Source organism: Alexandromys fortis, unplaced genomic scaffold, assembly GCF_014885135.2.
Source record: "Alexandromys fortis isolate MF-2015 unplaced genomic scaffold, M_Fortis_MF-2015_v1.1 scaffold_130, whole genome shotgun sequence".
In the NCBI taxonomy this organism is placed as follows: Eukaryota; Metazoa; Chordata; class Mammalia; order Rodentia; family Cricetidae; genus Alexandromys; species Alexandromys fortis.
Genome location: NW_026068016.1, coordinates 333,273 through 360,368, shown reverse-complemented (window position 1 = coordinate 360,368; position 27,096 = coordinate 333,273). Strand labels below are relative to the sequence as shown.

At 40.1% G+C, this 27,096-nt stretch overlaps 2 protein-coding genes across 6 annotated transcripts in view; one reads left to right on the top strand and one right to left on the bottom strand.

The window, feature by feature from the left end:
- Gpr137c (G protein-coupled receptor 137C) overlaps positions 1-15,973 on the bottom strand; it is a 61,152-nt gene extending 45,179 nt beyond the window's left edge. The window contains exon 1 of the mRNA XM_050162445.1: positions 15,526-15,973. Coding sequence (XP_050018402.1) covers positions 15,526-15,951 — 426 coding nt within the window. The 5' untranslated portion in view covers positions 15,952-15,973. The remainder of the gene's footprint in view (positions 1-15,525) is intronic.
- A 592-nt stretch (positions 15,974-16,565) lies between these two features.
- Txndc16 (thioredoxin domain containing 16) overlaps positions 16,566-27,096 on the top strand; it is a 94,845-nt gene continuing 84,314 nt past the window's right edge. For 2 of the 5 annotated variants that reach the window (XM_050162440.1, XM_050162441.1), the window contains exons 1-5: positions 16,781-16,992; positions 18,681-18,825; positions 20,598-20,698; positions 21,803-22,040; positions 23,041-23,123. In XM_050162440.1, the coding sequence (XP_050018397.1) occupies positions 21,878-22,040; positions 23,041-23,123 (246 nt within the window). In that variant the 5' untranslated portion in view covers positions 16,781-16,992; positions 18,681-18,825; positions 20,598-20,698; positions 21,803-21,877. The other 3 variants (XM_050162439.1, XM_050162437.1, XM_050162436.1) reach the window with 3 other exon arrangements.

Here is a 27,096-nt window from a genome sequence, read left to right as displayed (position 1 = left end):
AATGTTTAGAAAATATTAACATGCATAAATTCACTTGACAGCAGGAATAGCCAAGCATGATTTGTTGACTTTGATATTGAAATAGTCTAGCAGGAAAAAAAAGAATGTTATTATAGAATATTCAAGTTTAACTAGACTGCATTCTCATGTATTGATTTAGAATTGTAAGCTGTGGGAACTGTTCTAGAGTAAGGGCTCCTTCTGATGTCTGCACTAGTCTGGCAGACCAAAATATCAAGAGACGAAGAATAAAATGGAATGAGAAAGAAGGTGGAAAAGGATCAAAAGGGTGAGGGTGGAAAACAGATAAATGAACTGAAAAAGTCTTGGAGAAAAAAAAAACACTAGTCAGAACAGTTCTGTTGTTAAGAACTGTCTCAAGGTGCGGTCATGTTAATGGATAGCTTAAATAGTAAGAGAAAAATTCTGGGACTGAAGCTTTTGTTGGGCTAACAACATGGGCTTTGAAAATGGTCCTCTAGCAAAGGAGACAAGCAAGACAAAAGCGCTGATTCACCCAAGGAGGTACAGGCTATCATTATACCCAATTATGATCTAATCAGATGGCATAGATTTCAGAGATGATGGCATAACTGCAGGAAAGAGTATTGGGAGACTTCTGCCTTCCTTCTACAAAAGCCATGCCATAAAGTGCATCTGGGAATAGCCACATTTTAGAACAGGCTATTAAAAAGATCTTATCAAGAGGAAAATGGGAACTGGTTTAGAAGGGTGATTCATATTACAGGTCATGGAATAATGGGTGTAAGATGGATCTGAGCTAGATAAAAACAGAATTAAAAGGTTAGTTACAACCTGAACTTTCAGAATGTATTTCGATGTATTATTTAATCAGGTATTTAAATCATACCTTTACTGTAGGAATATTAAAAACGACAATATGGTATTAATATCAATAGACTCCAAGTACTTTAAACTACATCTAACAGGATATAATCCTGAGTGACAGTAAAGTTAGTTATTATCAAGAAACAAGCTTACCAATGATATACAATTTGTTAAGATAGTTAACTCATAAAACATAATAAACATGTTTTTGCAGATTATTTGAAGGTTAGAATAGTAAATAATGTTAGTTTAATTCGTGTCAGATGGACCATTTCTTGCCAAATATTAGAAAAATAAAATAGGCCATTTATATAAGGGTTTATTCATGAAGGTTGATGAATGTTAAGTGGTTTTCATCATATAGCCCACTTTTACGACATCCACACTACCATCTCTAACTGAAAAAGTATTACTTAGCATGTGTGTGTGTGTATGACAGGAAAGCAGAAGAGAACTACTGGTGAAGAGAGACCCACAAAAGGAATGGGAGAAAGTGAAAGGTAGCAGGTATAAGGGATGTGCCCAAAGCACATCGTATGCGTCCGTGAAGTCCTTATGTACTCAATAGCAATGAGAGAAAGCACTGATGTAGGACGTGGATTAATGAAGATTTAAAATAATGTCATGATGTGTTGAATTTTAATCTTATAAAAATCATAAATAAGCAATCTGAAATATTTTTCTATCTTAAAATGTAGATTATGAATTCTAATTTTGTTTCTCAAAGGGGAGGTGAGTGTAGAAATATATTTTACATGTGAATTTTATCCTATTTAAGTCTACTGTTACTACCCAAAATTTGAAGATGGTGCTATGGTCTTCGCATGTTTATGTTACAATACTAATCATCAGTGTGAAGGTAGTAGGAGGCCATTTAGGGTATGCTTAGATCTTGGAACCAATGGAGTCCTCATAAGTGAGGACTTAGTATTTGTCTTAGGGTTTCTATTGCTGTGAAGAGACATCACAACTGTAGAAACTTATAAAGGAAAACATTTAATTGAGGTAGCTAACATTTTCAGAGGTTTAGTTCATCATCATGGTATGACATGGTGTGCAGGCAGACATAGTGCTGGAGAAGTTGCTGAGAGTGCTACATGTTGACTTGCAGGGAAAAGGAAGTTGTCTGAGAAATTTGGTGTGGCTTGAGTATATATAAGACCTCAAAGCCAGCCTCCATAGGCCACTCTTCCTCTAACAAGGCCAAGCCTACTCCAACACTTCCCCATAGTGCCATTCCCCATGTGCTTATGGGGGACAATTACATTCAAATTGCCACAGTATTCTTATAAAAGAAACTTCAGAGAGTGAAGACACTTTTTGTGGGAAACCACTATCGATGCTACAAAGTGGGCCCTCACTAGACAGTGAATCTGCCAGAACCATGGACCTTTCAGTCTGTAGAATGGAAGGGTAATTTTTTGTTATTCAAAAACTTGTTTAAACTAGTTCATGGTAGTCTGTCTCCTCATACTGAATGGCCTAAGGTTTATCTTGGAGGTATATACTATTTATTTGCATGGCATGTAGGACTTGTTGCTTTGAAGTGGATAAGTGATGAAATAAATACTTACAGAACAAGCACTTTTCTGTAGAATTTTCTTTTTTGAATTGAAATAAAAACTTTACCACAGAACATAACTGTATAAAATTTAGAATTCATACTGAAATGAATCAAGATAAATATAATCTCCTCTCCATGGTGACTAGCTAGGCATACATATCTATGCAGATTACTCTCACAGATGCAGTTATCTACAGTTTCCATCTCAGCTGCTCATGCTCCTGTCCAGAATGGTACATTATTCCCAAATTTACCAATGCTGTTGACTACATAGGGATTATGAGGTTTCAGATACTTCAGCTGCAAATTGAACACTTCCTCCTTTTCAATGTCAATCATATACTTAAATTTTTTTTTGATTCTCGAGACAGGGTTTCTCCGTAGCTTTTTTGGTTCCTGTCCTGGAACTAGCTCTTGTAGACCAGGCTGGCCTCGAACTCACAGAGATCCGCCTGCCTCTGCCTCCTGAGTGCTGGGATTAAAGGCGTGTGCCACCACCGCCCGGCCATATACTTAATTTTTAAAGAACTTCTGTCTTCTAAGTATTTTTCTTTGTAGCTTATGTTCTTGATTCTAGGGTATAATATCTTCATGCATCTCTCTTAGGAATCGAGTATCTTAATAACTGTGTTCTTAAAGTTTCTTTTCTCTACTTTGGTTTACTTTAAAGTTGTTTAAAATGATTTTATATAATCAAACTAAAATGTTACAATAAAATAATAAATAATACTAAATAGTAAATAATACTGGTTTGAGAGTTGAAGTAATAAATCTCTCACTTCTAGTTCCTTGGGGAAACATTCCTTCTTAGATACCCGTACATTTGTTCTATGAAGAAGTTGTGAAAAGACAGTTTGGGATCACACTAAAACCAGGGAGAGTGAGGGAGGGTGTACTCAAGACTTAAGTATTCTCCCCTACTCTACATTTCTTCTAGAAATGTAGTCTGTTCTCAAAATGCTGGAGTGAACTTCTGATACTCTGAATTATTACAATATTATCTCCCATGAGGAATCTGATCAACCCAAGAGGAAAGGTTCTATGCCTCTATATCAGAAACCCCTAAGAAGTGGCTCACCCAGATCTCCCGTAAACATAGCTCAAAGTATACATGCCTCACCTGCATGCTCAGTTATTTCTTATTATGAAAAGCAAGCCAAATGTAACAAGAGCCTCAGAGTCGTTAATAAAAGAGTGAGATCAAAACAAAGAGAAAAAGAAAATGAAGTAGAAATCAAGTAAACAAAAATGATCATTATATTCAGATAGATTAGAATGCTCTTATGGGGCTGTAGAGATGGCTCAGTGGTTGGGGGAACTGACTTGCTCTTCTAGAGGATCGGGGTTCAATTCCCAGCACTCACATGACTATCTGCAATTCCAACATCTGACACTCTCACAAGATATACCTGCAGGCAAAATATTCGCTCTTTTAAACATAAAAGTAAATCAAAAAAGAATGCATTTTCAAAACACAAAATGCTATTAATAAAGAACTTCAAAAAAAATGAACTCACAGAAATTAAGTTACCTTGGAAGAATGACAAAGTCAAGGGAAGGGCTGGAAGTGGAGAAAATCTTTCCCCAAAAGTGTGTGTTGAAGGCATTTGGAAAAATAGACAAGGAGATATAAGAAATAGCTCAATATAGGCTGTAAAATATTTGTTTGTTTGTTCATTGATTTATGCTCAGTTTTTTGAGACAGGGTTTCTCTGTAGCTTTGGAACCTGACCTGGAACTCACTCTGTAGACAAGCTGGCCTTGAATTCACAGAGATTCACCTGCCTCTGCCTCGGAGTGCTGGGATTAAAGGCGTGTGCCACCACTGATTTAAATCCAAGATTCCAGAAAAACAGAACAGAGGGAAAGAAGAGGAGAAAAAAAGCAAAGTTGACTCCCCAGTTAACAAGTTTTCAGGGTGACAAATACTGCTTCATTAATGTTAACAGTGACAGTAATTGGTTAACAGCTGTTAAAGATTTATAGAACTAATATGCCCAAGTAGTCAGAAATCTGTTTAATAAAGTACAATGATCTGGAAACACTGTTTCACACACTCTTTATGCCCTCGAAGAGCAACGGCTAAAATTTTCAGAAATAAAGTATACATTTATGGACAAGAAGAAAATTTGTGAGCTCTCCAAAAACAAACAAAACCCAATTTAATTGGTTACCACAGACTGTTGCCATGGAAAGTTTGCTGAAGATGTCAATGTCTTATATTTAAGGAATATGCAGAGCTTATTTCTGAACAAAGAGTGAAGATTTATGCCTTTTTAGAAGACGGATTTCAATAGAATCTGAAACTCTTTTGTCCTTTAATAAATTTTCCAGTGGCAAAAACTCCCACAGTGTACTGTAATACTTTTTCATAATATCCTTCATGCCTTTAAGTCAAGAAGATGGTAGACTGCAAATACAAGAAAAATAGACGGAAGAATATCAGTTTCACTGAAATGGTCAGGGAAAAGGGACAGCGTACACCAGAGAAAGAGGGACTTCTGGAAAGAGAGGAATATGGGGGATGCTGTTCACTTATCTTGCTTCTTGACTTTTGTTTGTTACATTTTGCATTTGTGTGTATGTACAGAGAGACAGTCAGATAGGCAGGCAGGCAGGCAGGCAGGCACGCACGCACACACACACACAATTTGACATGCTGCGGACACCAGAGGACATTTTGTGGAAATCAGTTGTCTCCTTTTATCATGTAATCTCTGGGGATTGAACTCAAGTCACCAGGCTCAGTAGCAGGTGCCTTTACCTGGTGAGCCATCTTTCTGGCTCTCCTTTTGGTTTCTTAAAGGCAATACAGTTGGATGTAATATCAATACTCACTAACAGTAGTTAAAACCTGCTAATACCATAGAAAAATCATTAGTGTAGCCACAAGACCCGACTTCCAACTCTTTTCCTTTCTACTGTGGTTCACTGTAAACCTATTACCTCAGTTCATCATCTAAAATTGGGGTCAATATCTACAAACCCATATTCATCATACAGAAAGGAAACAATGGTACAACATACATTATCATAGACTAGGAAATATGCTGTCCAAAGTTCATTGAAGGAAATCCTAATCTTAGGGGTGCTCTCTTCCTCAGTCCCTCTTTCCCCTATCTAAAATACCAATGGGTAACATTTGTACTTCACTGTGTTCTGGTATTTACTGCTTTCAGTATTTTAATATAGTATTTTCTTTAATCTTTATAGCTCTGAGATAGACACAAGTAGCTCCATTTTAAACATGGAGGAAATACTGAGGCGTGGAAGTTAGGTAAACTTCTCAAGGTCAGTTAGCAAGAGTCTCAGGATTAGGATATACTATTCAAAATTTTTTTTTGTTTGGTTTTGAGACAGGGTCTTGCTATGTAGAACAGGATGGCCACTCACAGTGATCCTCCTGCTTCTGCCTCCTGAGTGCTGGAATTAAAGGCATGCACCACCCCACACATGGCAGAGCTCCAATCCTTAACTACACGGCCCCTCCATATTTGATGTTCCAACTGGATTCTAACAACTTCTAGTTTATAACCCTGAAAACCCCACAACATTCACAGTAGGTTCCCTAGTCACAATTGATTCTAGGCTGCTTCTTATCCAAAGGGAGTACTTGCAATGCCCCCAGTAGGTTGTCACAAAACCTCTCCTTTCCTTCTTGCTGCTGCTAAATATATGTATCTACTCAGGCTTAAGTTATTCTAACAGTTCTGCTATTAAATGTCCTTTCAGAACAGATTTGTCAAAAATATCAGTTAGATACGTCTTGAACTTTCTGTTCTGTAAGAGGCTTCACAAAATGAAAGAAAGTGAGGGAGCACCTGACCAACCAAAAAAATTTAATATGAAGCTGCAAAGGAGAAAAATTCATATTCTGTTAAATACATTACATCATCTCAAAGCAGTCCAAATGACTGAATCAGCAATCGGGAAGTCCTACATAGTAGCAGAAAAAATAGCACAAAACTTAAAGACAGTATTACTTAAGTATTTTTACCTCTGAGGGACTGACGTCTGGAAAAACAAATAGTACAGTGCAGTTAATATACTGACAAAGTGTCAGCAATAATTCAGTTGAATTGTAGGAACATCGCTGGGTGTGGTGGTGCATCCCTTTTATCCCAGCACTTGGAAGGCAGAGGTAGGGAGATCTCTGTTGAGTTCGAGGCTAATCAGGTCTATATGAATTCCAGAACACTTAGGGCTTCACAAAGAGACCCTATCTCAAAACAAACAAATAAGAAAACCAAACCAAATAAAATTAAAACAACCAAATAAAAGACCAACAAAAGGACATACAGAGTTAAAATATTCAACCACATCTTATTCAAGAAAGCAGATCAAAGATGTACATTTTCTTAAACTAGTATCTGACAGTGGATAACCCACAGTTCAGTAGGAGGCAGATGTTTAGGGTATGTCCTGTGTTCTATGATACTTCCTTTACTCTTCAGACTTGAGGTGAAATGAATATACTGCTCAGGTTCCACCTGAAATACTGATGAGTATTCGATGTAATTAAAGTTTTGTGTTACGGTTGGTTTTCATTGACAGCTTGGCACAATCTAGGATCAACTGGGAAGAAAGTCTCAGTGAAGAACTGTCTAGATTAGGTTGGTCCATGATCTTAACTGGGTTGATGGAGATGGAAAGACCCACCCTGAAGGTGGATGGCACCCTTGAATCAGTTAGGCCTTGAACTGAACGAAGAGAGTGGGCTGAGCACTAGAAGCATGCACACATTCATTACTCTCTGTTCCTGGCGAGATTTAACCAACTCCCTCAAACTTCCACTGTTGTGACTTCTTGCTGTGACGGAATGGCCTGGAACTGGGAACTAAACTAAACCATTCCTCAACCTAATAATTGTCTTTGTCAGAATCCACCTCCCCACCCTGAAAACAAGGTTTCTCTGTAGCCTTGGCTGTCCTGGAACTCACTCTGTAGACCAGGCTGGCCTCAAACTCAAAGAGATCCGCCTGCCTCTGCCTCCTGAGTGCTGGGATTAAAGGGGTGTGCCACCACCGCCCAGATTTTTAATTTTATCACAGTAATGGAAACAAAACTAACACAGTTTGTTACATGAAAATTATAAAGGCTTTATTTGGTTGTTTTAGTACTTTAAGAACGGCAACACAGAAACAGAAGAAAAAAAAGGAGTAACATTTAGCAGTTAAATGTGTTGGGAATGACCCACACAAATGTTTTGCTTGCCTTATCTAGTATTTTGACAATTTCTTCATATATCTGACTCTCTTCATTATTACAAGTATATTTCCTATTTATAGGTTTAATTTTTGAGACAGTGCCATGTAGTCCAAACTATCCTGAAACCCACTAGTAAGCTGAGGCTTACCCTGAACTCCTGATCTTCTGGGTGCACCCACTTTCCAAGTCCTGGGGTTATCCTATTTCCTATTTTAAGAAATACACATTTCTAGGTTTGGGGTATGGTCCTGTCAACCTGAATTCTATCCCTGGAACCAACGAGGTGGAGGAGAGAACTCACTACTGAAAGTTGTTCTCTGACTTCTACAAGTTTCGCAGCATGCTCACGCATGTATGCATTTGAGTACACACATACACCATGAATACATGTAAAAAGAAATACAAATTTCTCTTTTCCCTTAAAGTCACATTATTTTCTAATATTGTCTCACAATGGGAACTGTTAATGTGGCTATCTTCTTAAGACCTGAAGTTTTTCTTAACATTTGAGTTTCCTAAATATAGTGGGAAGAGAAAGGAGAGGGAGGGGGAGGGACTGACATCATTCTACTATAAAATTATACATGTATATATACATGGGGGATCTACTGGAGTAGCAGTGTGCGGACTTCTCTGAAGTGTTACACAGGAAGCGAGAAGGGTGACTAAAAGAAGGAAGAAGACCCTAGCTATCAGAAACCATGGGGAAATTCTACTAGAAGAGGGAATCAGCAAGTACAAAGGACTAAAAGAAAGGATATGTCGTGGCTGGAGTGATGAGGGACAAGGAATATTCCGTAAGATGAAATGCTTTATAGTGTGTACAAATTTGTCTTTGTCCTAAAGAGTGACTACAGCCAATAAAAGATTCTAAAAGGAAAATTTGGAAAATTAGATTTCTGTTGGAGAAGGATAACACTACCAGCAGTGCAGAGACTGAACCTGCAAGTGGGGGTAGGTGTTTCAGAGGATACAAACCAAGTAGTTCAGTGGCTAGCTATGATGGATGGATTATACAGCAGGTGGTAGTGGCTTAAACCAGATATTGTGATGGGGGATGGGCTGAAGAGGCTAGGGTTTGGTGACAGAGTGAATGCTAAGTATGTATGAAAAGGCAGTAGCAAGTATTACTTATAGTTTTTTTTAAAAAGTGCTTCACCCCATTCCCCACTATGATTTATTTATTTTTATGTGCATTGGTGTTTTGCCTGCATTTATGTCTGTATGAGGGTGTTGGATTCCATGGTACTGGAGTTCCAGTTGTGAGCTGCCATGTGGGTACTGGGAATTGAACTCAGAACCTCTGGAAGAGCAGTCAGTGCTCTTCACCTCTGAGCCATCTCGCAGTCCACTTACAGTTTTTCAATCACAATTCAAGAATGAAAGTGGAGACCTAGGTTTTAGAGGACATAGGTGTAGGGCGGGAACAGAGAAGCAAAGACGTGTTGAATCTGGATTTAGGTGCTGTGGGAGAATGGCCTTTTACCCTGTCACTTATTGTATTGTTTTAATAAAACGCTGATTGGCCAGTAGCCAGGCAGGAAGTAGAGGTGGAGCGATCAGGCAGGAAATAGAGGCAGAACGGCAAGAACAGGAAAATTCTGGGAAGAGGAAAGAGTCAGCCTGTAGTCGTCTTCCAGACACAGAGGAAGCAAGACGAGAATGCTTCGCTGAAAAAAGGTACCAAGCCATGTGGCTGACCCAGACAAGAACTATGGGTTAATGTAGGATATAAGAGTTAATAAAAAGCCTGAGCTAATAGGCCAACCAGTTTATGATTAATGTAGACCTCTGTGTTTTTCTTTGGGACTGAAAGACTGTGGGACCGGGTGGGACAGAAACCTTGGTCAACAATTTAGGTATGATGAATATGTCAAATATGTGTAAAATTTAGAAAGTCAGGGCTCAGAGGTGCAGTTTAGATGAATCAGAAGTAGATATAAATCTTTTTTTTTCCTGTGACATTATGCCATGAATGTAAATACTATCACTTGGGAAAGAGGGGAAATAGGCTCAAGTATTTAGACAACCTGTACTATGTGGAAAGGTCTTGTCTCCAAAACAAAATGATCAAATGCATATCAAAACAAACCCAAAAGGATAAAAGTACAGAGATGCTTTTATGCTTGTTAAACCTCTTTATTGTTTTTTGTTTTATTATTTTCTATATTTACTTCCTTTTGTTTCCTTTCTTTGAATTTATCATGCTCTTTTAAAAGTGAATGTTAATTTTGTTAAACTTTAGATTTTTCTTTTTCTGGCCTAATATAAAGATTCAAACCTAATTTTACACAACAACTTAATTTTCTATGTTTTTTTTTTTTGCCATGCTGGACATTTAATCTAGGGCCCCATACATGCTAGGGCAAATGCTATACTAGAGTCACATTCTCAGCCCTTACAAATAAACACTTTTGTGACAGAATTCTACTGTAATGTCTTTGTGGTGAGAGAATACAGATTCTTCAAGATTTAGTAATAGCTAATGACAAACATTATATGCCATGTACCATTCTAAATATCCATATTTAATCTACTTCTCACAATAATCCTATAAGTAGGTATTACTATTGCTCTAATTTTTATAAGCAAGGTGGAAGGCACAGAGTAACTGAATAATTTACCCAAGTAACTAATAAATGTGGAGTTATGTTTCCCACTTACCACTTTAGTTTTTATCCTTGGAGTAAACAGAATCCTGTTCATTGAGGAAGAGATCAATCCATATGAGGCATTATTAACGTAAAATAACATACATCATCGCTGTATAGAATTCTTAGTTGTTTTTTTTTTTTTTTTCCCTCCCGAGACAGGGTTTCTCTGTGTAGCCTGGGATGTCCTGGAACTCACTCTGTAGATCAGGTTGGTCTTGAACTCAGCTGCCTGCCTTTGCCTCCTGAGTGCTGAGATTAAAAGTGTGTGTCACCACTATGGGCAAATTCTGAGTTTTAAAAGATGGTTTAAGAAACCATCTACAGATACCAAATGTTCCCGAACTGCTGAAGCAGACACTTTGTTGTATGTTATGCATGTTCCTGTCTTTATACCCCAAGTGCCTAGTAAATGACTTGTACAAAATGTACAAGTCATACTTGTAAAGATTACTTTGCATTTAAAAACATTTGGTATAATGTTTTATAGAATAAGTGATGTCATTGGGGAATGGGAAGTCTGACTTCAGCCTACCCACTTTGAGAATCACTTTACACTAATGTGTAAATTGTTTTTTCTTAAAAAAAAAAAACCTATAGCAGTAGTACTCCTTTGCCATACAAATTTACTTTTGATGGATATTTGGGTTAATTTCAGTTTTGAGCTCTTATAAATGAAGCTGAATGTTATTAGTTTTTATATGTAAGGCTTTCTATGGACATATGGCTTCTCTTAATTATTTATGACAATAACAGCTATATTGTATGGCAGGCTTATGCTTTCTAAAAGTTGTTTTCCAAACTGGTTTTAAGCCTTACATGTAAACTTACATGTACATACATTATATATATGTATATATATACTTATCTATGATTTTTAAAAATGATTTATTTTTATGTGCACTAGTGTTTTGCCTGCATGCGTATCTGTGTGAGGGTGTCACATTCCCTAGATGCCAGAGTTATAGGCAGTTGTGAGTTGCCATGTGGGTGTTGGGAATTGAACCCAGTTTCTTCTGAAGTGTAGCCAGTGCTCTTAACTGGTAAGTCATCTCTCTAGCCCCCATTTTTTTTTTTTTTGGTTTTTCGAGACAGGGTTTCTCTGTGGTTTTGGAGCCTGTCCTGGCACTAGCTCTTGTAGACCAGGCTGGTCTCGAACTCACAGAGATCCGCCTGCCTCTGCCTCCCGAGTGCTGGGATTAAAGGCGTGCGCCACCACCGCCCGGCCCCCCATGTATACTTTTAAAGCCAATCTTTTACACTTTTAATTCCCTAATCAATGTTTGCTGGTAATTAATGATTGTAATTTTAATTATCCTAATTAATCACCCTGATTATCTTTTAAAGTGCTTCTTGGTTTTGCACATATCTTTTTGCAAAGTGTTTGTCGAACCCTTTTGCCCATTTATTTATTTATTTCCTTGGATAGGTTTCTTTGTGTAACAGATCTGGCTGCCCTGGAACTCACTCTGTAGACCACACTGGCCTCAAACTCACAAAGATCTACCTGCCGCTGACTCCTGAGTGCAGGGATTAAAGACATGTGCCACCACAACCAGGTGCTTTTGCCAATTTTTGTTGTCTTTTCTAATTATAGAATTTTAAGAATTTGTTATATATTCTTAATGCATATACTCTTGCCAGCTATAAGTTTTGTAAATATTTTCTGTCACTCTTTGTTTTGTAAAAACCCAAAGGCTTTATTTTGTTAAAACTTCATTGCCAGTTTTAGTTTTCTAAAATAAAGATTTCCTTCCACAAAATTTTAGCTTTTACATTTAGATCCATGATTTAACTCAAACAGATTTTTAAGTATGGTATACGTTAGAATTAGTGTTCATTCTCCCCACGGTGTATATTTAACAAAATTTTGGCATCTTTGTAAAGCATTCTGTTAATTAAGTATGTGTGCCTAATTTTGAACTCTCAATTCTGCTCTACTGATCCTTCTTTAAATCAGCATTACGTGGTCTCAATGACTGTAGCATATAAATCTTAAAAATCAGTACTATGATTTTCCAATTTTATTATTCTTTTTCAGAACTTTAGGGACTTAAGTCCCCTATTTTTCACATATAGTATTTCATAACTATCAGAACTTCCACAGAGCTTTAAATAGGGATGGCATTACATGTGTATAGGGCAAACTGGAGAAGTGGTATCTTAAAACCACTGCATCTTCCTAGGCATACCTGTCATTTATATAGGCTTTTGCTTTTTCAGTGCTAGGGCCTTGTGTGTTAGCTGACCACTCTTACCATTGAACTATATATATACTTGTTTTCTCTAAATGTTCATACTGTCTTGCATTTCATTACCTCAAGAAGCACAAGAAAAACAAATTCACTCTTACTGATTTCTTTTCTTTTCTTTTCTTTCTTTCTTTCTTTTTCTTTTTTTTTTTTTTTGAGGCAGGGTCTTGCAATGTGCAACTAGAGATCCTGCTCATCTTGCCTCTGCCATCTAGGTGCAAGGATTACAAATCTGTGCTAACATACTCACCTTTTAAGTACTTCAGCTACGCAGGCCTTATTGTCTTAGAACTGTGCAGTATAGGCTGGCCTCAAAGTCATGAAATTTTTCTTGCCTCAGTCTCCTGAGTGCTAGGATTATAGGCATGTACCACCATACCTGATTTCAAATAATCTTTTAAGTATAAATACTTATGAGGTGGGTTTTTTTGTAATGAATTGGGAAATAAATTCTGATTAAAATGTATATTTTAAAGGTTTTCAAAAAAGATGAAATTTATTCAAGTATTATTGTATGTTCTAAAATTGTTATTATAAAAGACAAATAGCACAAAAAGCTTTAGTACAATATTTTGAAAATTGTATTTTCTAGGGTAAGAATTTTTTTTCTTCAAAAAGTGTATCACACAAAGAAGTGATACTTTGTTGTTTTTCTGAACAGGGTTTCTTTGGTCTAACTGCCTGGCTGTCTGGGAACTTGCTTTTAGACCAAGCTGGCCTGGAACTCAACAGAGATCCACCTGTCTCTGCCTCCTGAGTGCTGGGATTAAAGATATGAGCCACCATGCCTGGTTCCAAGTAATTCATTTAATAAGACTTTCAGATTTTAATATTTCCTTACTTGTGATATTAGGGATTAAAAAATGTGAAAATTCTGCCTAGATATTCTGTATTTTTTAGTTCTAGAAGTATACTTTTTAGAATTTTATGCTTAAATATAGTTGTATTTTTCCTGTGGTAATGTTTTGGCCAGTTTATTTGCCTTTGAGCAAGAGGTAGTGGTGGAAGATACAAGTGAACCCTTAAGGAGTGGTTCGCGACCTTCCTTATGTGGTGGTGACCCCCAATCATAAAATTTATTGTTACTGCTACTTAATAACTGTAATTTTGCTACTTTTATGAGTCATAATGTATGTATCTATGATTTCTGGTGGTCTTAGGTGACCCCTGTGATGGGTTGCTTGAACCCCAATGTGGTCTCAACCCACAGACTGAGAAATTGCCTTAAGGCATCCACGGTATCTTACTCAGGCTGTTGGTAACTTGGATGTATACATATTTAAAATCTCATCTAGCTGCATGTGTAAGCTTGTGTACTTTATGGTCATGTGTTACAACTCAAGTGAAAGGGTAGTCTGCCACTTGGAAAGGCCCAATGAATCACGTATGTAATTTAAGTCACGAGTATGTGGAGGGGGAGGCAGACATACAAGGTATCTGATGCTCCCAGCAAAGGAACTTCTAATCATTTTCAGGTAGATGAACTGTGTCTGTAGCTAAAGTAAAGCTTCGATGATGGGAAATTATTAGTGTTCTATTAGAAGTGGTGTCAAGAACTCAGTAGCAGTTCATCTATAAATAAATGTTATGACAGTTTGAGTAAGTGGATAAGAATAGCATATAATGACACCCTATAGCATGTTTATTTGATTTATAATTGCATATGCATTTTACTTTTGCTTCTTAAGGTTTGGGTTCTTGCAGTATCGTGTGGCCTTCCAAAGGATGGAGAATAAAAATAAAGTTTGTTTTTTTACTTAACAAGTGTTTTCAGTGTGAATAGCTGAAATTATAATTGTGATTTTAAAATGGTGCATTGTTTCCCTATTAAGGGAGAAAAAGAATTGGTTTATGTTGAAAATATAAATACTTAATCTGATTCAAAAGTGCCTCTGAAAAAAACTTTTCCTTGGAACTGTTATCACCTCCAAAAGCCTTTGAGAGGATTAGCTGCATAGACCAATACTGTTCTATATTAGTCAGTATTAAGCGTATGATGTCACCTTTTCCCTCCCCTCCTAAGCTTTTATTTTGAGAGAAAGGAAGACTTTTGGGGGTTAAGCCTGAAAATACTAAGGCTTAAATACTATTGATATACATGATAGACAACCTCACACCCCAAACCTGTCTTGAAATGGGTCAGATACTTAAGCGCTGCAGAACAATGCAATCCAACAGCAATTCCCCATAAAAAGAGAAAGGGGGTGTGATTAGACTCCAGCTATTAAGCAAGTTGTTGAAAAACAAAAACAAAACAAAAACCAGTTCCGTGGTTTGTTTCTGCAACAGGCATAGCTTACGCTTGTTTCTTCTAATTCGCTCCCCACCAAAGGGCTATGCTGTAAGAGACCGGCAGAATCGCATAAGCAAGCAGCAACTGGGACAGACATTAAGGGCTTTACGGAGGTCCTTCGACTGTCCCGCTGCATTGATTATTGATCGTTCATCCCGCCGGGGTAGCGATCGATCAGAATTTGTGTAAGGTGCATAGAGTCATAGTTAAGGATATGTGTGTGTGAGGGGGGGGGGTATAAGCTTCTAATAAAAGGAACGCAGCAACAATAGCGGAGGAACAGCTCTGCCTGGTGACGTAATGGCTGGCAGCGGTCCAGCTCCGGCAGAGCTGCCGCTACCTCAGCATCCAACCTCCCTCAACCCGGACCAGCCCCAGCAGAGCCACCGGAGCTGTGACTTCTTACGATGCCGCTCTGTGGTCGCTACCGACGCCTTACCGTGGAGGTCTGGAACACTGAACAAAGGGTGTCCCACAGTCTTAAGTTGTCGGGGCACGCAATACTCTCTCTCACACTTCTCCAACCCTCTCAGGCACCGAGTCCATCAGCGGCTTAAGTTGAGGGAGAGGGAAAAGACCGGAGTGCCTCAGTGTCCCCAGGCTGCTCTCCGGCCACCTCCCCCCGGCCCCTCCCCCGCCCCCCGACGGTCTCGGCGGGAGGGGATCCCGGCGGCCCCGCTCCCCCGCACGCCGGTCCTCCCGCCTTACCTCTGCCAGGTAGAGGTTGAGGAGACAGAGCGTGGAGAACTGGAGGCAGGAGGGGAAGCAGTAGAGCAGCCAGTGCGGGAAGAAGTGTAGGCGAGAGGGCGGCCGCAGCACGGGCAGCGAGCCGCTGAGGGAGAAGGCGGCCGAGAAGAGCGTGGTCCTGAGCGCTGCCCACGCGAGACAGAGGAAGAGGCAGAGGCTCTGGTAACTGAGCCGCCGCTCGCGGTACAGGAGCAGCCGCCACAGCTGCAGGTAGGCAAAGGCGAAGAGCGCTGCATAAAGCAGCGCGTGCAGCACGCTCAGCGCCAGCTGCACCGAGCCCGGCACCGCGGCACCCGAGGCCGCGACGGCGCCCCCGCCGGGCGTCGAGGGTTCGCGGCCAGCCGTGGGGACCGCGGCTGGCGCCGGCCCCGGCACTGACACCCTCATGAGGGGACGCGAGCAGCGGCAAGGGAGCGCGGGAAGGAAGCGGCCCAAACTCCCCCGGACCTCCCGCCCGCCCCAGCCTGCGGCCCCTGGGCAGCACCGTGACAAGACTCGCAGCCCTGCGCGGTGGCTGCCGCTGCCCTCGGGCTCGCCTCCCCCTCCCCCCGGGGGGCTCGGCTCCTCCTGCCGCCGCTCGACTCCGCAGCAGCAGCAAACAACTCTCGGCTGGAGACAATCAGCTGAGCGAGCCGAGCATTTGAGGCGCTCGCTCCGCACTGTGGGCTGCCGGCGATTGGCCCGGGTGGACACGCCCTCTGGGTGCCGCGCTCGGAGGACCACGGGCCTCGGAACCCGTCACTCCAGGATGCCGCCATCTGATTGGGCTTCTGTTGTCCTCCCCCTCTGTATCCCCGCCCCGCTCCCCACGCACGCTGCTGATTGGCCCAGCAACTGTAAGACCTGCTCGCGCCCGCGGGAGGATTCCAGATTCTGTCACCTAGGCTTGCTCTCGCCCCGCCCCGCCGGCCTTCCATTGGTTGGAGGATCTCTTACGTAAGGAGCACGAGGAGAAGGCGGAGCCTCGGGTTCCTTTTTTTTCTTTTCTTTTTCTTTTTTTTTTTTGTTTTTGCACTGAAGATCGATTTTGCGGAGGCGCCCGTGGGGGGCGAGCTCTTTACAGGTAGGCGTTGTCGTTTGCGGGCTGCCTTGGGACCAGCCGCTGCCCCGCCTCTGGCTCCGCCTCCTCCCGGGTGGCGGGAAGTGCTGTCTTCGGAGACGGTTCAGCTCATTGCCGCGAGGTCCTGCGCGCTGGTCTCCGGCAGGTGGGTGGCAGCGGGCCTCGAGAGTCTCCCTGTAGATTGCATGCACATCCGCAGCAGGCTGCTTGCGGAGCTCCGACTTCCGAGCTAGCACACCTGTTTATGGGGCGCCGAAGGATCCTGGTTTTGCTTTATCTATTATCATTATTTTTATTTCCTTTTTCTGCGCGAGTAGGAAGGAACACGAGTCGAGGACATCGAATGAAGTAAAGTGCGAGCCGAAACTGTAAGTATGGGAAACGGTCCTTAAGCACGGGTGATACTGGGAAGAGGTGAATAATGTTAAGGCCTTCTGCAAGGGAAAGGCGATTCTTTGAAACCTGCAGTTTGGAAAGATGCCCTTGGCATAAAATTTAGGGCGGGAAGGGGGAGAGCAGTAACAGTTTGGTGATTGTCCAGGATGGAATTGTGTGTAGGAGCGGATGGTGCTATCTTCGTTTGAGACAAAAAGGCAGAAAAATAAACGTTAAAAAAAAAGTGAAAAACGACTGTATAGTGGGTCACTACATGAAATTTGTTACCTTTTTTGTTGTTACTTGGTAGCAAATCAGTCAGAGTGATGCAAGATTAAGAGGGAATCCTGCGTTCTCAGAGTGAATATCTCATCACAGATTGAGTATTCTTGCAGGCAGAATATTTACTGGAGCATCCAAAACTCAGCCTCTCCTAAATAACCCCTTTCCCATGCTCTGCTTAAGAAGAGTGTTGCTTCCCCATCCTCCATGCACCAAGTGCATGTTGCTGGGTGTTTAAGGTCTGTATTGTGCCCTTCATTCTGGGCCAGTAGTTTACCATGCAGCGGATGGCGTCACCACCCATTTGTATATAACCATGCACATGCATGCACTATAATGATAAAATGAAAAGTGGCTCATCAGGTGAAGTATAACGAGGCAGGGGACTCTGTAGCATTTAGATGCTTTCTTTTATCTCATTAGTTTTAGGGTTGGTGGAGGCTGTCTACATTCCGGACCTTAAAGATGTTAATAGTATGCGGTGATTGCAAGGGGCAAGAGGCAGTGCAAGAGATTTTGGGTCTTGTTTTATGATGCTCCATCTTTCCTGGTGTTCTATGCAAGCATGCTGCAGGGGCTTTACAGAGATGCAGTTTCTTCAGAGAACTTGACTACGTAGCACTTACTCAGTACAGACCAGCAGCAAGCAGTTCTCATTCTGTGTGCCCGAGCGTGCAGTTCTCCACGGCCTCTGGCTTCGTCCTGTGAGAGAGATAAAAACTGTGAGAGTCTTATCATTATCTGAGCCACATCTAAACTGGCTTTGGAGCATGTGACTTCTTTTTGAGGCTGAGTGGTTTGATCAGCATGCTTCTTTGAGCACAGAACAGCGTGGGTCTAACTTAGGGTTTATGTTTGTAGATTGCCTGCCTTTGCTGGTGCTTGCATACCTTGTCAGATACAATCAACAGCTCCAATTCAGTGTGCGTATCCTGTTTTCAAGCCCCTTCTCTCGGTGCTTGAGATAAGCCGATTAGCTGCAAGAATCTTGGTACATACTCATTGTCATCCATTAGTTACTGTCGTCTCCAGATTACTGTAGACACAGCTTTATCAATTTGATGTGGCTCAGTTTTTGATTGGCAGTGTCTGATAAACCTCTTGTGAGGCCCAGACCAGTTTGGAGCTCTCCTTGATCTCCTAGCCAGTGTTTGAGAGTTCATGTTAAGGCAACTGCTAATTTATAGCATGTGTGTCAGTGGACACAGACTAGTTTACGCTAAACAAGTAGTTCCTCAAGTCTTGATGGCTTAAAATGTCATAGGATTCCTTCCTGAAGCTCATGACACATTAGCTAGGGGTTCTTGGTGTTGTGTTCATGTGGACAAGATAGCTACCATTTTGAGCATTTCTGGTGACTTTTGTCACCTGATATTCCTCTTTTCCTCCCCTCCCACAGTGAAATCATATGGTGTCATAAACAATCTCAGCAGAGGAGGAATGCGGAAGCTCAGTGAAGCCTTCTTTACCCCAGGAACTCAGGATCCACCACACCGGAGGGAGCCAGGTCACATTTCTCCCATGGTTCTCATCAATTTGTGGAGGTGTGTAGATTTTCTAGTTACTAGGGGTGTGTGTGTGTGTGTGTGAGAGAGAGAGAGACTAAATGTCTTCCCTATCTTCGTTTTTACTCTTTGATTGCTTATCGTCATTCCCACCCACATTCTCTATCCTTTAGTTTAAAGATCCTTCTGTAAGGAGGGCAAGACTGAGCAAATGCTTTTTATTTTCCAAGGATGGATTTGTCCCTTGTTTTGTAGCTGGGTGGGGTAGATTAGATTAATAATAGAAGCTATGGAAGTTGATTTACATGCAAAAAAGAAAGGTGAAAGAGTGTAAGATCTGAAGAAAGAGGAGAATATCAAAATAAAAATGAGGTGATTTTACTTAAGGAAGTGATGCGAGCCAGGTATGATTACGTTTCATGCCTGTAATCCCAGCACTCCGGAACTCTGGAGCCTGAGGCTAGAGGATCACAATGAAGCCAGGCTAGGCTACATAGTAAGATCATATCTGAAAAAGCTGAGGAAATAAAAAAAAAAAAAAAGAAATGTTCTGTGAACTTCAAAAGTTGCCTTGGTATTTATCTCTGCCTCAGTTTTTTTTCTTTAGAGATAATTGCTATCAATCAATAATTATGTGTTTTGACGCCGACACCTGTTTTCAGCACTGTGGCTTTTGGTGCTGTGAAATATAGTACGTAAGCCTTCTGTCCTTTTCACCCTTTGTACCTCTGTCGTGACCCCTGACCAGGCACCTAGTGGACCCCACATACTTTGTGCTTTATGTAATTTTTAAATAGTCAAATATTAATGAAGGCGGAAAGATTGAGAGATGACTGATACGTTCCTGTCTCTAGTCGCTAACGGATCAATTGCACAGCACTTTCACACATGCAGTCTCATCGGTCCAGTTAGGTAAAAGGCATCTGAAGTTTGCTAACCTTCGGAGCTGCCTACCGTGTTGGGGGGAGAGAAACAGCGTACCAACTCGACTGTCCAGTTTATGCTGAAGTAATTGAACTGTAGCCTCAAGACAAGGAAATAACTGATGCTTGATCTTTCAGTTGTAATTTAACCTAATACTTTGTGGTTTAATTAGGTTATTGTTACTTCATATAGGAATGAATGCTCTATAGTTATTCCCTTAGCCACAGAAATACATGCAGTTTCCTCCAGAATACAAAGAAAAGAGTGGGTGACCTATTTTTAAAATGTTCCCATTAATATAAAGTAGCCCTGGAATAGGTTGCTTACAGTGGCTAGAATGTATAAGCAATTTTAATGTCAACGATACCTTTTAATTAGGTATCATTAAGGTGACATTTTTATATACAGCTGTCACTTCTCATTTTACTTTGAGCTTTTAAACACTTAACTCAGAATTAAAACCTGAAAGGCAAATCTGCACAGTGATAGTAACAGGGTCTAATGAATTTCAGAAATATTAATTCATGACTCATTAGCTTTATTTATTTATTTTTTTAAAGAACACCTGCTCTCTCGGGAGAGCTGTCTTGTTGATACTCTCGAATAAATGAGCATGTAGCCAGGGCTTTCATGATTTCCTTATAAAGTCATTCTTTGCTGAAAAATTCTGCCCTTACTCTTAGGAGTATATAGAAATAATTTTTGCTGTTTTCATTGCCTATTTTAAAATAATGATCTTGTGTTTGAAATACAGAGGTCCTATTTCAGATTAAACTTCTGTTCTTTGTAAATATGTTAGTTTTTAAGATTATTTTAATTTTCCTAGAGGCTGGGAATGTAGCTCTGTAGTAAATTGCTTGACTAAACTAGCTTTCAAATTTTGACAGTATAGATCACCAATAGAAAAACTCGCGGAGTTGTTCAAGAAAAAACAAAGTAAAACTTCAGAATAGCAGACAAGACTGACAACAGGCCAGGGAGGAAAGTGGTAAGTATACCAAGAAAGGTGGCGGGAGGATGGGTAGACCAAATCGGGTTCAAAAGGTAGGACTGGACTAGTCAGTTGAGAAAGAACTCTGTGTATAAGCAGTGTAAAATAAGTAAAATAGTATGTCTTAAGCATTAAGGTAGGCGTATGTTCAAAAAGAATGTTCCAGCATAATGTAAGTAGATCGCTTGCAGGAGATTTAAAAGGTAGTGAACCCATAGCAGTGTTTGGGTGTCTTTTTCCCAGCCAGATGGTGTTTAGCAGTTGCTGGAGTATTTGTTATACATTAGCTATAAATGGGTCAAATAAAATGTCTAATTTTAAAAATGAGTAGAGTCAGGCTTGGTGGTATAGGCCTGTACTCCCAGCTACTCAGGAGGCTGGGGCAGGAAGATTATAAATTCAAGGCCAGCTTAGACAGTGAGTGACACCCTGACTTCAGGCTGGGGCTAAAGATCAGTGGTAGAGTGCTTGCCTAGCTTGTTCAAGGCTTTGAGTTCATTGTCTAACACAGAAAATTAAAAAAAACACAGAACTAGGTAATATTTTTAATTAATTTAAGAATGTTAAAAATTGTCAGCTTAACACTGCAGTAGATACCTGTGCAACTTAAGCATTTTGTAGATATCCTAGATTTCTTTTGCAACTATCAAGAATCAAGCTGAGTATGATTATTGAATGACTGTAATCCAAGCTCTCGAAAGGCAACAAGGGGTGCTGTGAGTTTGAGGTGAGCCAGGCTACAAACTAGAACCTTGTCTCAGAAAAACCAAACTTAAAAATCAACAACAACAACAATACACACATGCACACGCACACACGCACACACCTGCTCCAAAGCCTGGGAATGGAGCTAGCTTAGTGGCACAGTACTTCCTTTAGCTCTACAGTCCCCAGCACTGTGAGAAGATAAAATGAAGTGCAAGCATTATCACAGTGTCCTCCTCATATATCATTCCCCTTCACATTTCTTTTTCTTATTAGAAGGAAATAAAGTTCTAGCGACATCAAGTCATGTAGTGATTTAACTCTCCATCTGGTGTCTTTAACTTCATTTAACAAATTCATCTAACAAAACTGTGTGGGTCTCCTCCTCTGTGCCAGGTACACTTCAGGCAGTAGAGTGGAGCCCTGAAGAAGACAGGCTCGTCTCCTGGCACACATACCCAGCCCCTGCTCATGATGTTGTCCGGGATCGGTGTATTTAGGGCTGGGGTTGCATTGGTTTTGATGTGTGGTTTTTCCAAGTCAGCCGAAGACGCCCTCCCAGAACTGAGTCCTGAGCAGTATTTCAGCACACTGCAGCCAGGAAAAGCCTCCTTAGCTTATTTTTGTCAAGTTGGTATGTATCTTTTAAAATTAAGTCGTTCAGGGCTCTCGTGATATGCATTTCACTCTTGTCACCGCAGTCAGTGGGGACTTTTGTCAGGTGTAATAGTGTGTGCTGTAAAGCCGTCCTGTCATCTGCCTGCTCGGAAGAACCCAAGCACCCGAGCCGTTTCTTTCCTCATCGGCTATGATGCAGTAGCGATTGCCTTCTAAGTGTAGGATGAGGATGAGGATGAGATGGCTTACATACGTGCTTACTTCATGGCAAATGCTGTCCAGCCATCTGGATTTCATGCAGTCATTTCTGGAAGAATGCTTTCTTATTCTTTTCTTTACATGTAGCTATTTTTGCAGTTTTATAAAAATTGGATATGTAGTTTTAGTAATGCTTTAGCTTAGTATTCCACATTTTGCTTTGGCTGTGTCATTAATTATACTGAGTTAATTAGCATTACTATTGTATGTAATTGTGATGGTTTTATTTAGGTCTTTATGCTAGTGACAGTACAGCTGTATTGGAATTACCAAAACGAATTCACGTCTCTATGCATTCTTTAATTATAATTGTGATTTGGATGTTAAAGTCATTTTGGAGATTTGTATCTGTGTATAAGAACTGTGTATATGGTGTTATTCTTGAAGGAATAATACCACATTAGATTTAAACTTTTTTTTTCAAGACAAGGTTTCTTTGTGTAGCTCTGGCTGTCCTGGAACTCACAGAGATCCACCTGCCTCTGCCTACCAAGTGCTGGGATTAAAGGTGTCACCACCCAGTTTGAATTTATTTTTTTATCATATGCTTTAATAAGAAATTTTAAAGGTAATTTACAAAATTTTATTGTGATGAGAAGAATGAAGAAGCAGTAGGAAATATGTGACTGGATGTGTTCACTTGTCATTTTGAAGTCTAGTCACATAATATTATTGTGTGTTTAGATTTTACCTTTAATTTTAACTGTTTCTTTTAAAAGAGGAGATTCACAAATATTTATTCAACATTTCTTTTTTAGGTTCGCCAAGTAACTCTGTGTTTCTTGAAGAACTTAAAGAAGCTGTTAGACCTCTCCAGGATCATGGAATTTCTGTCTCAAAGGTAGACAGATATTTATTTATATCAGTAGAATATCAGTGACAGACATTTACAGCAGTATGGCCTACGACTGTATATCTAAAAACACATTAGCTTCTTACCTTTTCCCAAACTGAGAGAAAAAAATGTTTGTTCTTTCTTTCTTTTTACCTAAGCACAGTTTCAGATGACTAAATAACAGTACATGGAGAGAAAAAAGCTGGCTTAATCCCTAGCAGTGAGAACTTGACTATGTTTCATAACCTGTTCTGTCTGGGTATTTTCAAGCCCATGGTAAGGTTTTGTAAATTATAACAAGTGAATTTGAAAATATAATTTTTTTTCCAAAAAATTCAAATTTGCTATGGAGTTTTATGGACAATTTCCACATGTATTGGATTGGGTAACATCTAACTTTCATTCATTACCTGAGACTTTACAGAGACGTCTCCCAGTGACTGTCATTCTTTCAGGTTAGTGTCTACTAGCTGTTCCTTCTCAGTTCATCTACTGCCTTTGTCCCAGAGGTGACTGTTGTCCCTCTTAGTGTCTACAGTGGACGTCCTACAGGAAGTTAGGTCAGTCTGTGTACCTTACAAAGCCCAGTCACACCACACACTCTGTCTTTTAGGTGTGTCCGTTCTTTCTGTCAGCTAGCTTCGTTTACTTACTGAGTCTGTTCTAGGATGTTACCAACATTGATTTATCGTGAACGCTGGGTAAAAATTTAAGCAAAAATTCAGAAGGGGTGGGATAGATATGCTTAGTGGTTAGGAGCACTAGCTGCTCTTGTGTTGGAACCAGTTCAGGTCCTAACACCTTCATGGCATCTCACAACCATCTGTAGCTCCAGTTCCAGGAGATCTGATGCCCTCTTCTGGCTCCACTGTCACCATTCTCCTCCAGGCACACATGTGGTACACATACATGTATGCAGACATCCGTGGACATAAAATAAAAATAAACTTTAGAAATGAAATAGTAATTGCATGAAACTCAAAGGCAAGCCTACTAAGTTAGAAATGTAGATTTCAGCTGAAGATGGATGCTATAAAGTAATCCCACACTAGCTCAGAATTGAGTATAATAAAGGGTTATTTATTTAGGGGTAGACTTACAGTCTTCTGCATGAACGGGAAACAGTCAGGAGAGAGCATGCAAGCTTTACAGCTGCATTTATAGTATAAGAGACCACACCCAAGTGGGCTGATATCTTAAAGGCTATTGGCTGAAGGAGTTCTCACAGAACCACCCCTTTTTGTTTAAATAAGAGAATTCTAAGCCTAATCTTGTTCAAGGTATTGTACCTATACAGCTCATTTAACAATGTAACAAAAATATTTTAGTTATTGGAAATTATTACTACCAACTGTTTAGGATAATAAGGTAATGCAGGTTAGTAATTAGTCACCTATTTCAACAGAACTTGTAGTCATATTAGGTATGTTTTCGAGGTCAAACAGATATATTTTAGATGCACAGGTCATCTTCAAACACTTCAGAGATATACAGAGTATAACATTTAAGATGTTTTAATAATATAGGTTCTTCTTTTTATGACATTGAGACATGTCTGCTCCTGGCAACACCAATCTACTTCAGAAAAGATGATGGGCATCGAAGAAACTCCACATGGAGTTTGCTTTCTTTGTGGCAAAAATAAGCCACTGGGCAAGAAAGTGCTCTTGCCTCAACTGCTGACAGTATGTTGTCCTAATTGGACAAGCAGGACACAAAAGAGAGTGACTGCCAAACCTTTGCCCAGATGAGGTGGGACAACTTCAAAAATTCTGTTTCATAGAAAAGTCTGTCAGAGATTCTAGGCCTGTAGGCTGAAATGGAGGCCCCAACATTGCAGAGGAACTGCAGCCAGCTGTCTCTGTCTTTTCTCACAATTTTTGGAAGTCACTTGCTCGTACTTCCTGCTTTCTCAGTTAATGTCTTTTCCTTCTTGGATCTTTGAGGGAGTTGAAGACTAGATAGTTATAGTTTTCCTTGTTTACCAGATGCAGAAAGCAAATTGTGATAGAAAGTAAATTAGGTATAAGACTTTGGACTCACACAGTAGAATGGATGGGGAGTATTTTCTCTGAATTTGTCAAATGCAAATGGACTAGACATTGTTGATGTACTTATCCTGTACATATTGTATAGAGTTATTGTACTTACTGTATATAGTTTTCATATATTAGTTATAGTCTTTTTTATTTTAGATAAAAAGGGGAAATAGAGTGGGATTTTATTTATGTTTTAATAAATAAAGCTTGCCTAAAGATCAGAGGGTAAAACTAAGCCACTAGAGGCCAGGTAGTGGTGTCATAACTTTTAATCCTGGGATTTGGGAGACAGAGGCAGAAGGATCTCCGTGAGTTCAGAGCCAGCCTGGGCTACACAAGATCAATGCAGAAAGAGATCTAGGTGGTGGTGACTCACCCCTGTAATCCCAGTACTAGGGAGTCACATGCCTTTAATTCCAGTGCTAGAGGGGACTATAAAATGGGAGGAGACAGGGGTTCAGAGCTCAGTCTGCAGTCACACAGCCTTGGTAGAAGTAAGGCTTCTCTACTGGCTTGGCTGTTTTACTTTTCTGATCTTTGCCTTGAACCCCAGTATCTGTCTCTGGGTTTTATTATTTATACTACAGGGAAGCTTTCCCTGATTATCTCACATGGTCTGGTATATTCTGTCCCTTTACTGTTTTTGTGTATTGTACTTAACTTTATACATTGATTATTTAGTGTTTATTATGTTTATTAGTTTAAAATGTAAGTTCAAAACAAAGTGTTTTATTTGGGACTTTGCTGTATCCCCAGTGACTAACATAATGGTAGATCCTCACATGCTAGTGAGTGAGTACATGACCTCATGTCATAACATCAAGCATTCCTATTCTTTGGACTTCAAAGTTAAGGAGACGTCCACCAAAGTTCTTTTGGTTATAACTGATTTAATTCTCATTTTCTGTTCCTTATGTCTTTCCCGTCAGTTCCCCTTTTATATTTTTTTTTTTGAGAAACATTTCTTTCGGTTTCCTTATATTCTGCATAAATAAATTAAACTATCAAGAACAAAAACCCCATTCCATCAAAGCAAACAAAATCCTTAACCAAATTCAAATAAAATAACTGCCTCTCCAGCCTTTGTTTAAGTTAGTTACATCAGTGGTCGTTTATCTCTCTAGCTGGAAATGTGTGCGCTCTCCTCATGGCTTGCTTCTGTGTGCTGATGTGTGCACACAGTCACTGTTTGTAGTTTTTCTTTCTCTTAGGTCTTCATGACTTTTCTCCCTGTCCTAGTCCTTGGCTTGTACCTGTGCTCCTGCCTCCTTATTTTGTGCCCTCTCACCTTCCATCTTACACTCATGACTGATCTGACATTTCCTCATATAAATCTGGGTTGTGTGCTGTGTGGCCTTGGTGTGGTTCCTCTAACACTGGACACTTGGTTTATCTTTCTGTTGCACAATTTCAGTGAATGGTGTAAAGGTGCCCGTGCTTGCGATTGCCCCTAGATTTCTTGAAAGAGAAGCTTCCAGTCTCCCTTTGAGAACTGCCAATGAATTCTCACACAGTGACATCTCCTAATGCCATGTTTACCCTGTGACCATCCTGACCTGCTGTGGAGACTAAAAAAAATTCTAATATGAGACTTTATTTTCTTCTTAAGAGTGTGGTTCTATTAATAAAAGTAAAGGGGTTGATGGACTTGGATTAGGAAACCGTCAGAACTTACTGGACACCCCTGTGCACAGGTGCAGAGTTGCTGTCGTAGACCCAGCTGAAGTTCTCTTGCTAAGTACTCACTCTGCCTCCAAACTCCACCCTCAGCCTCTGCTTTTTGGCTTTCTTGTGTGGTTGTTTATCTTCCTGTTTTACCTCCTTACCTCTTAATTGCTTTGCAAAATTGAGTTAAATGTAAACTTGTGGAAAATTAAATATCACTTTGAGTTCCTTTTCTGTGGTTTCCTCAAGTGCTCGAGTGAGCAGTGAAAGCATTG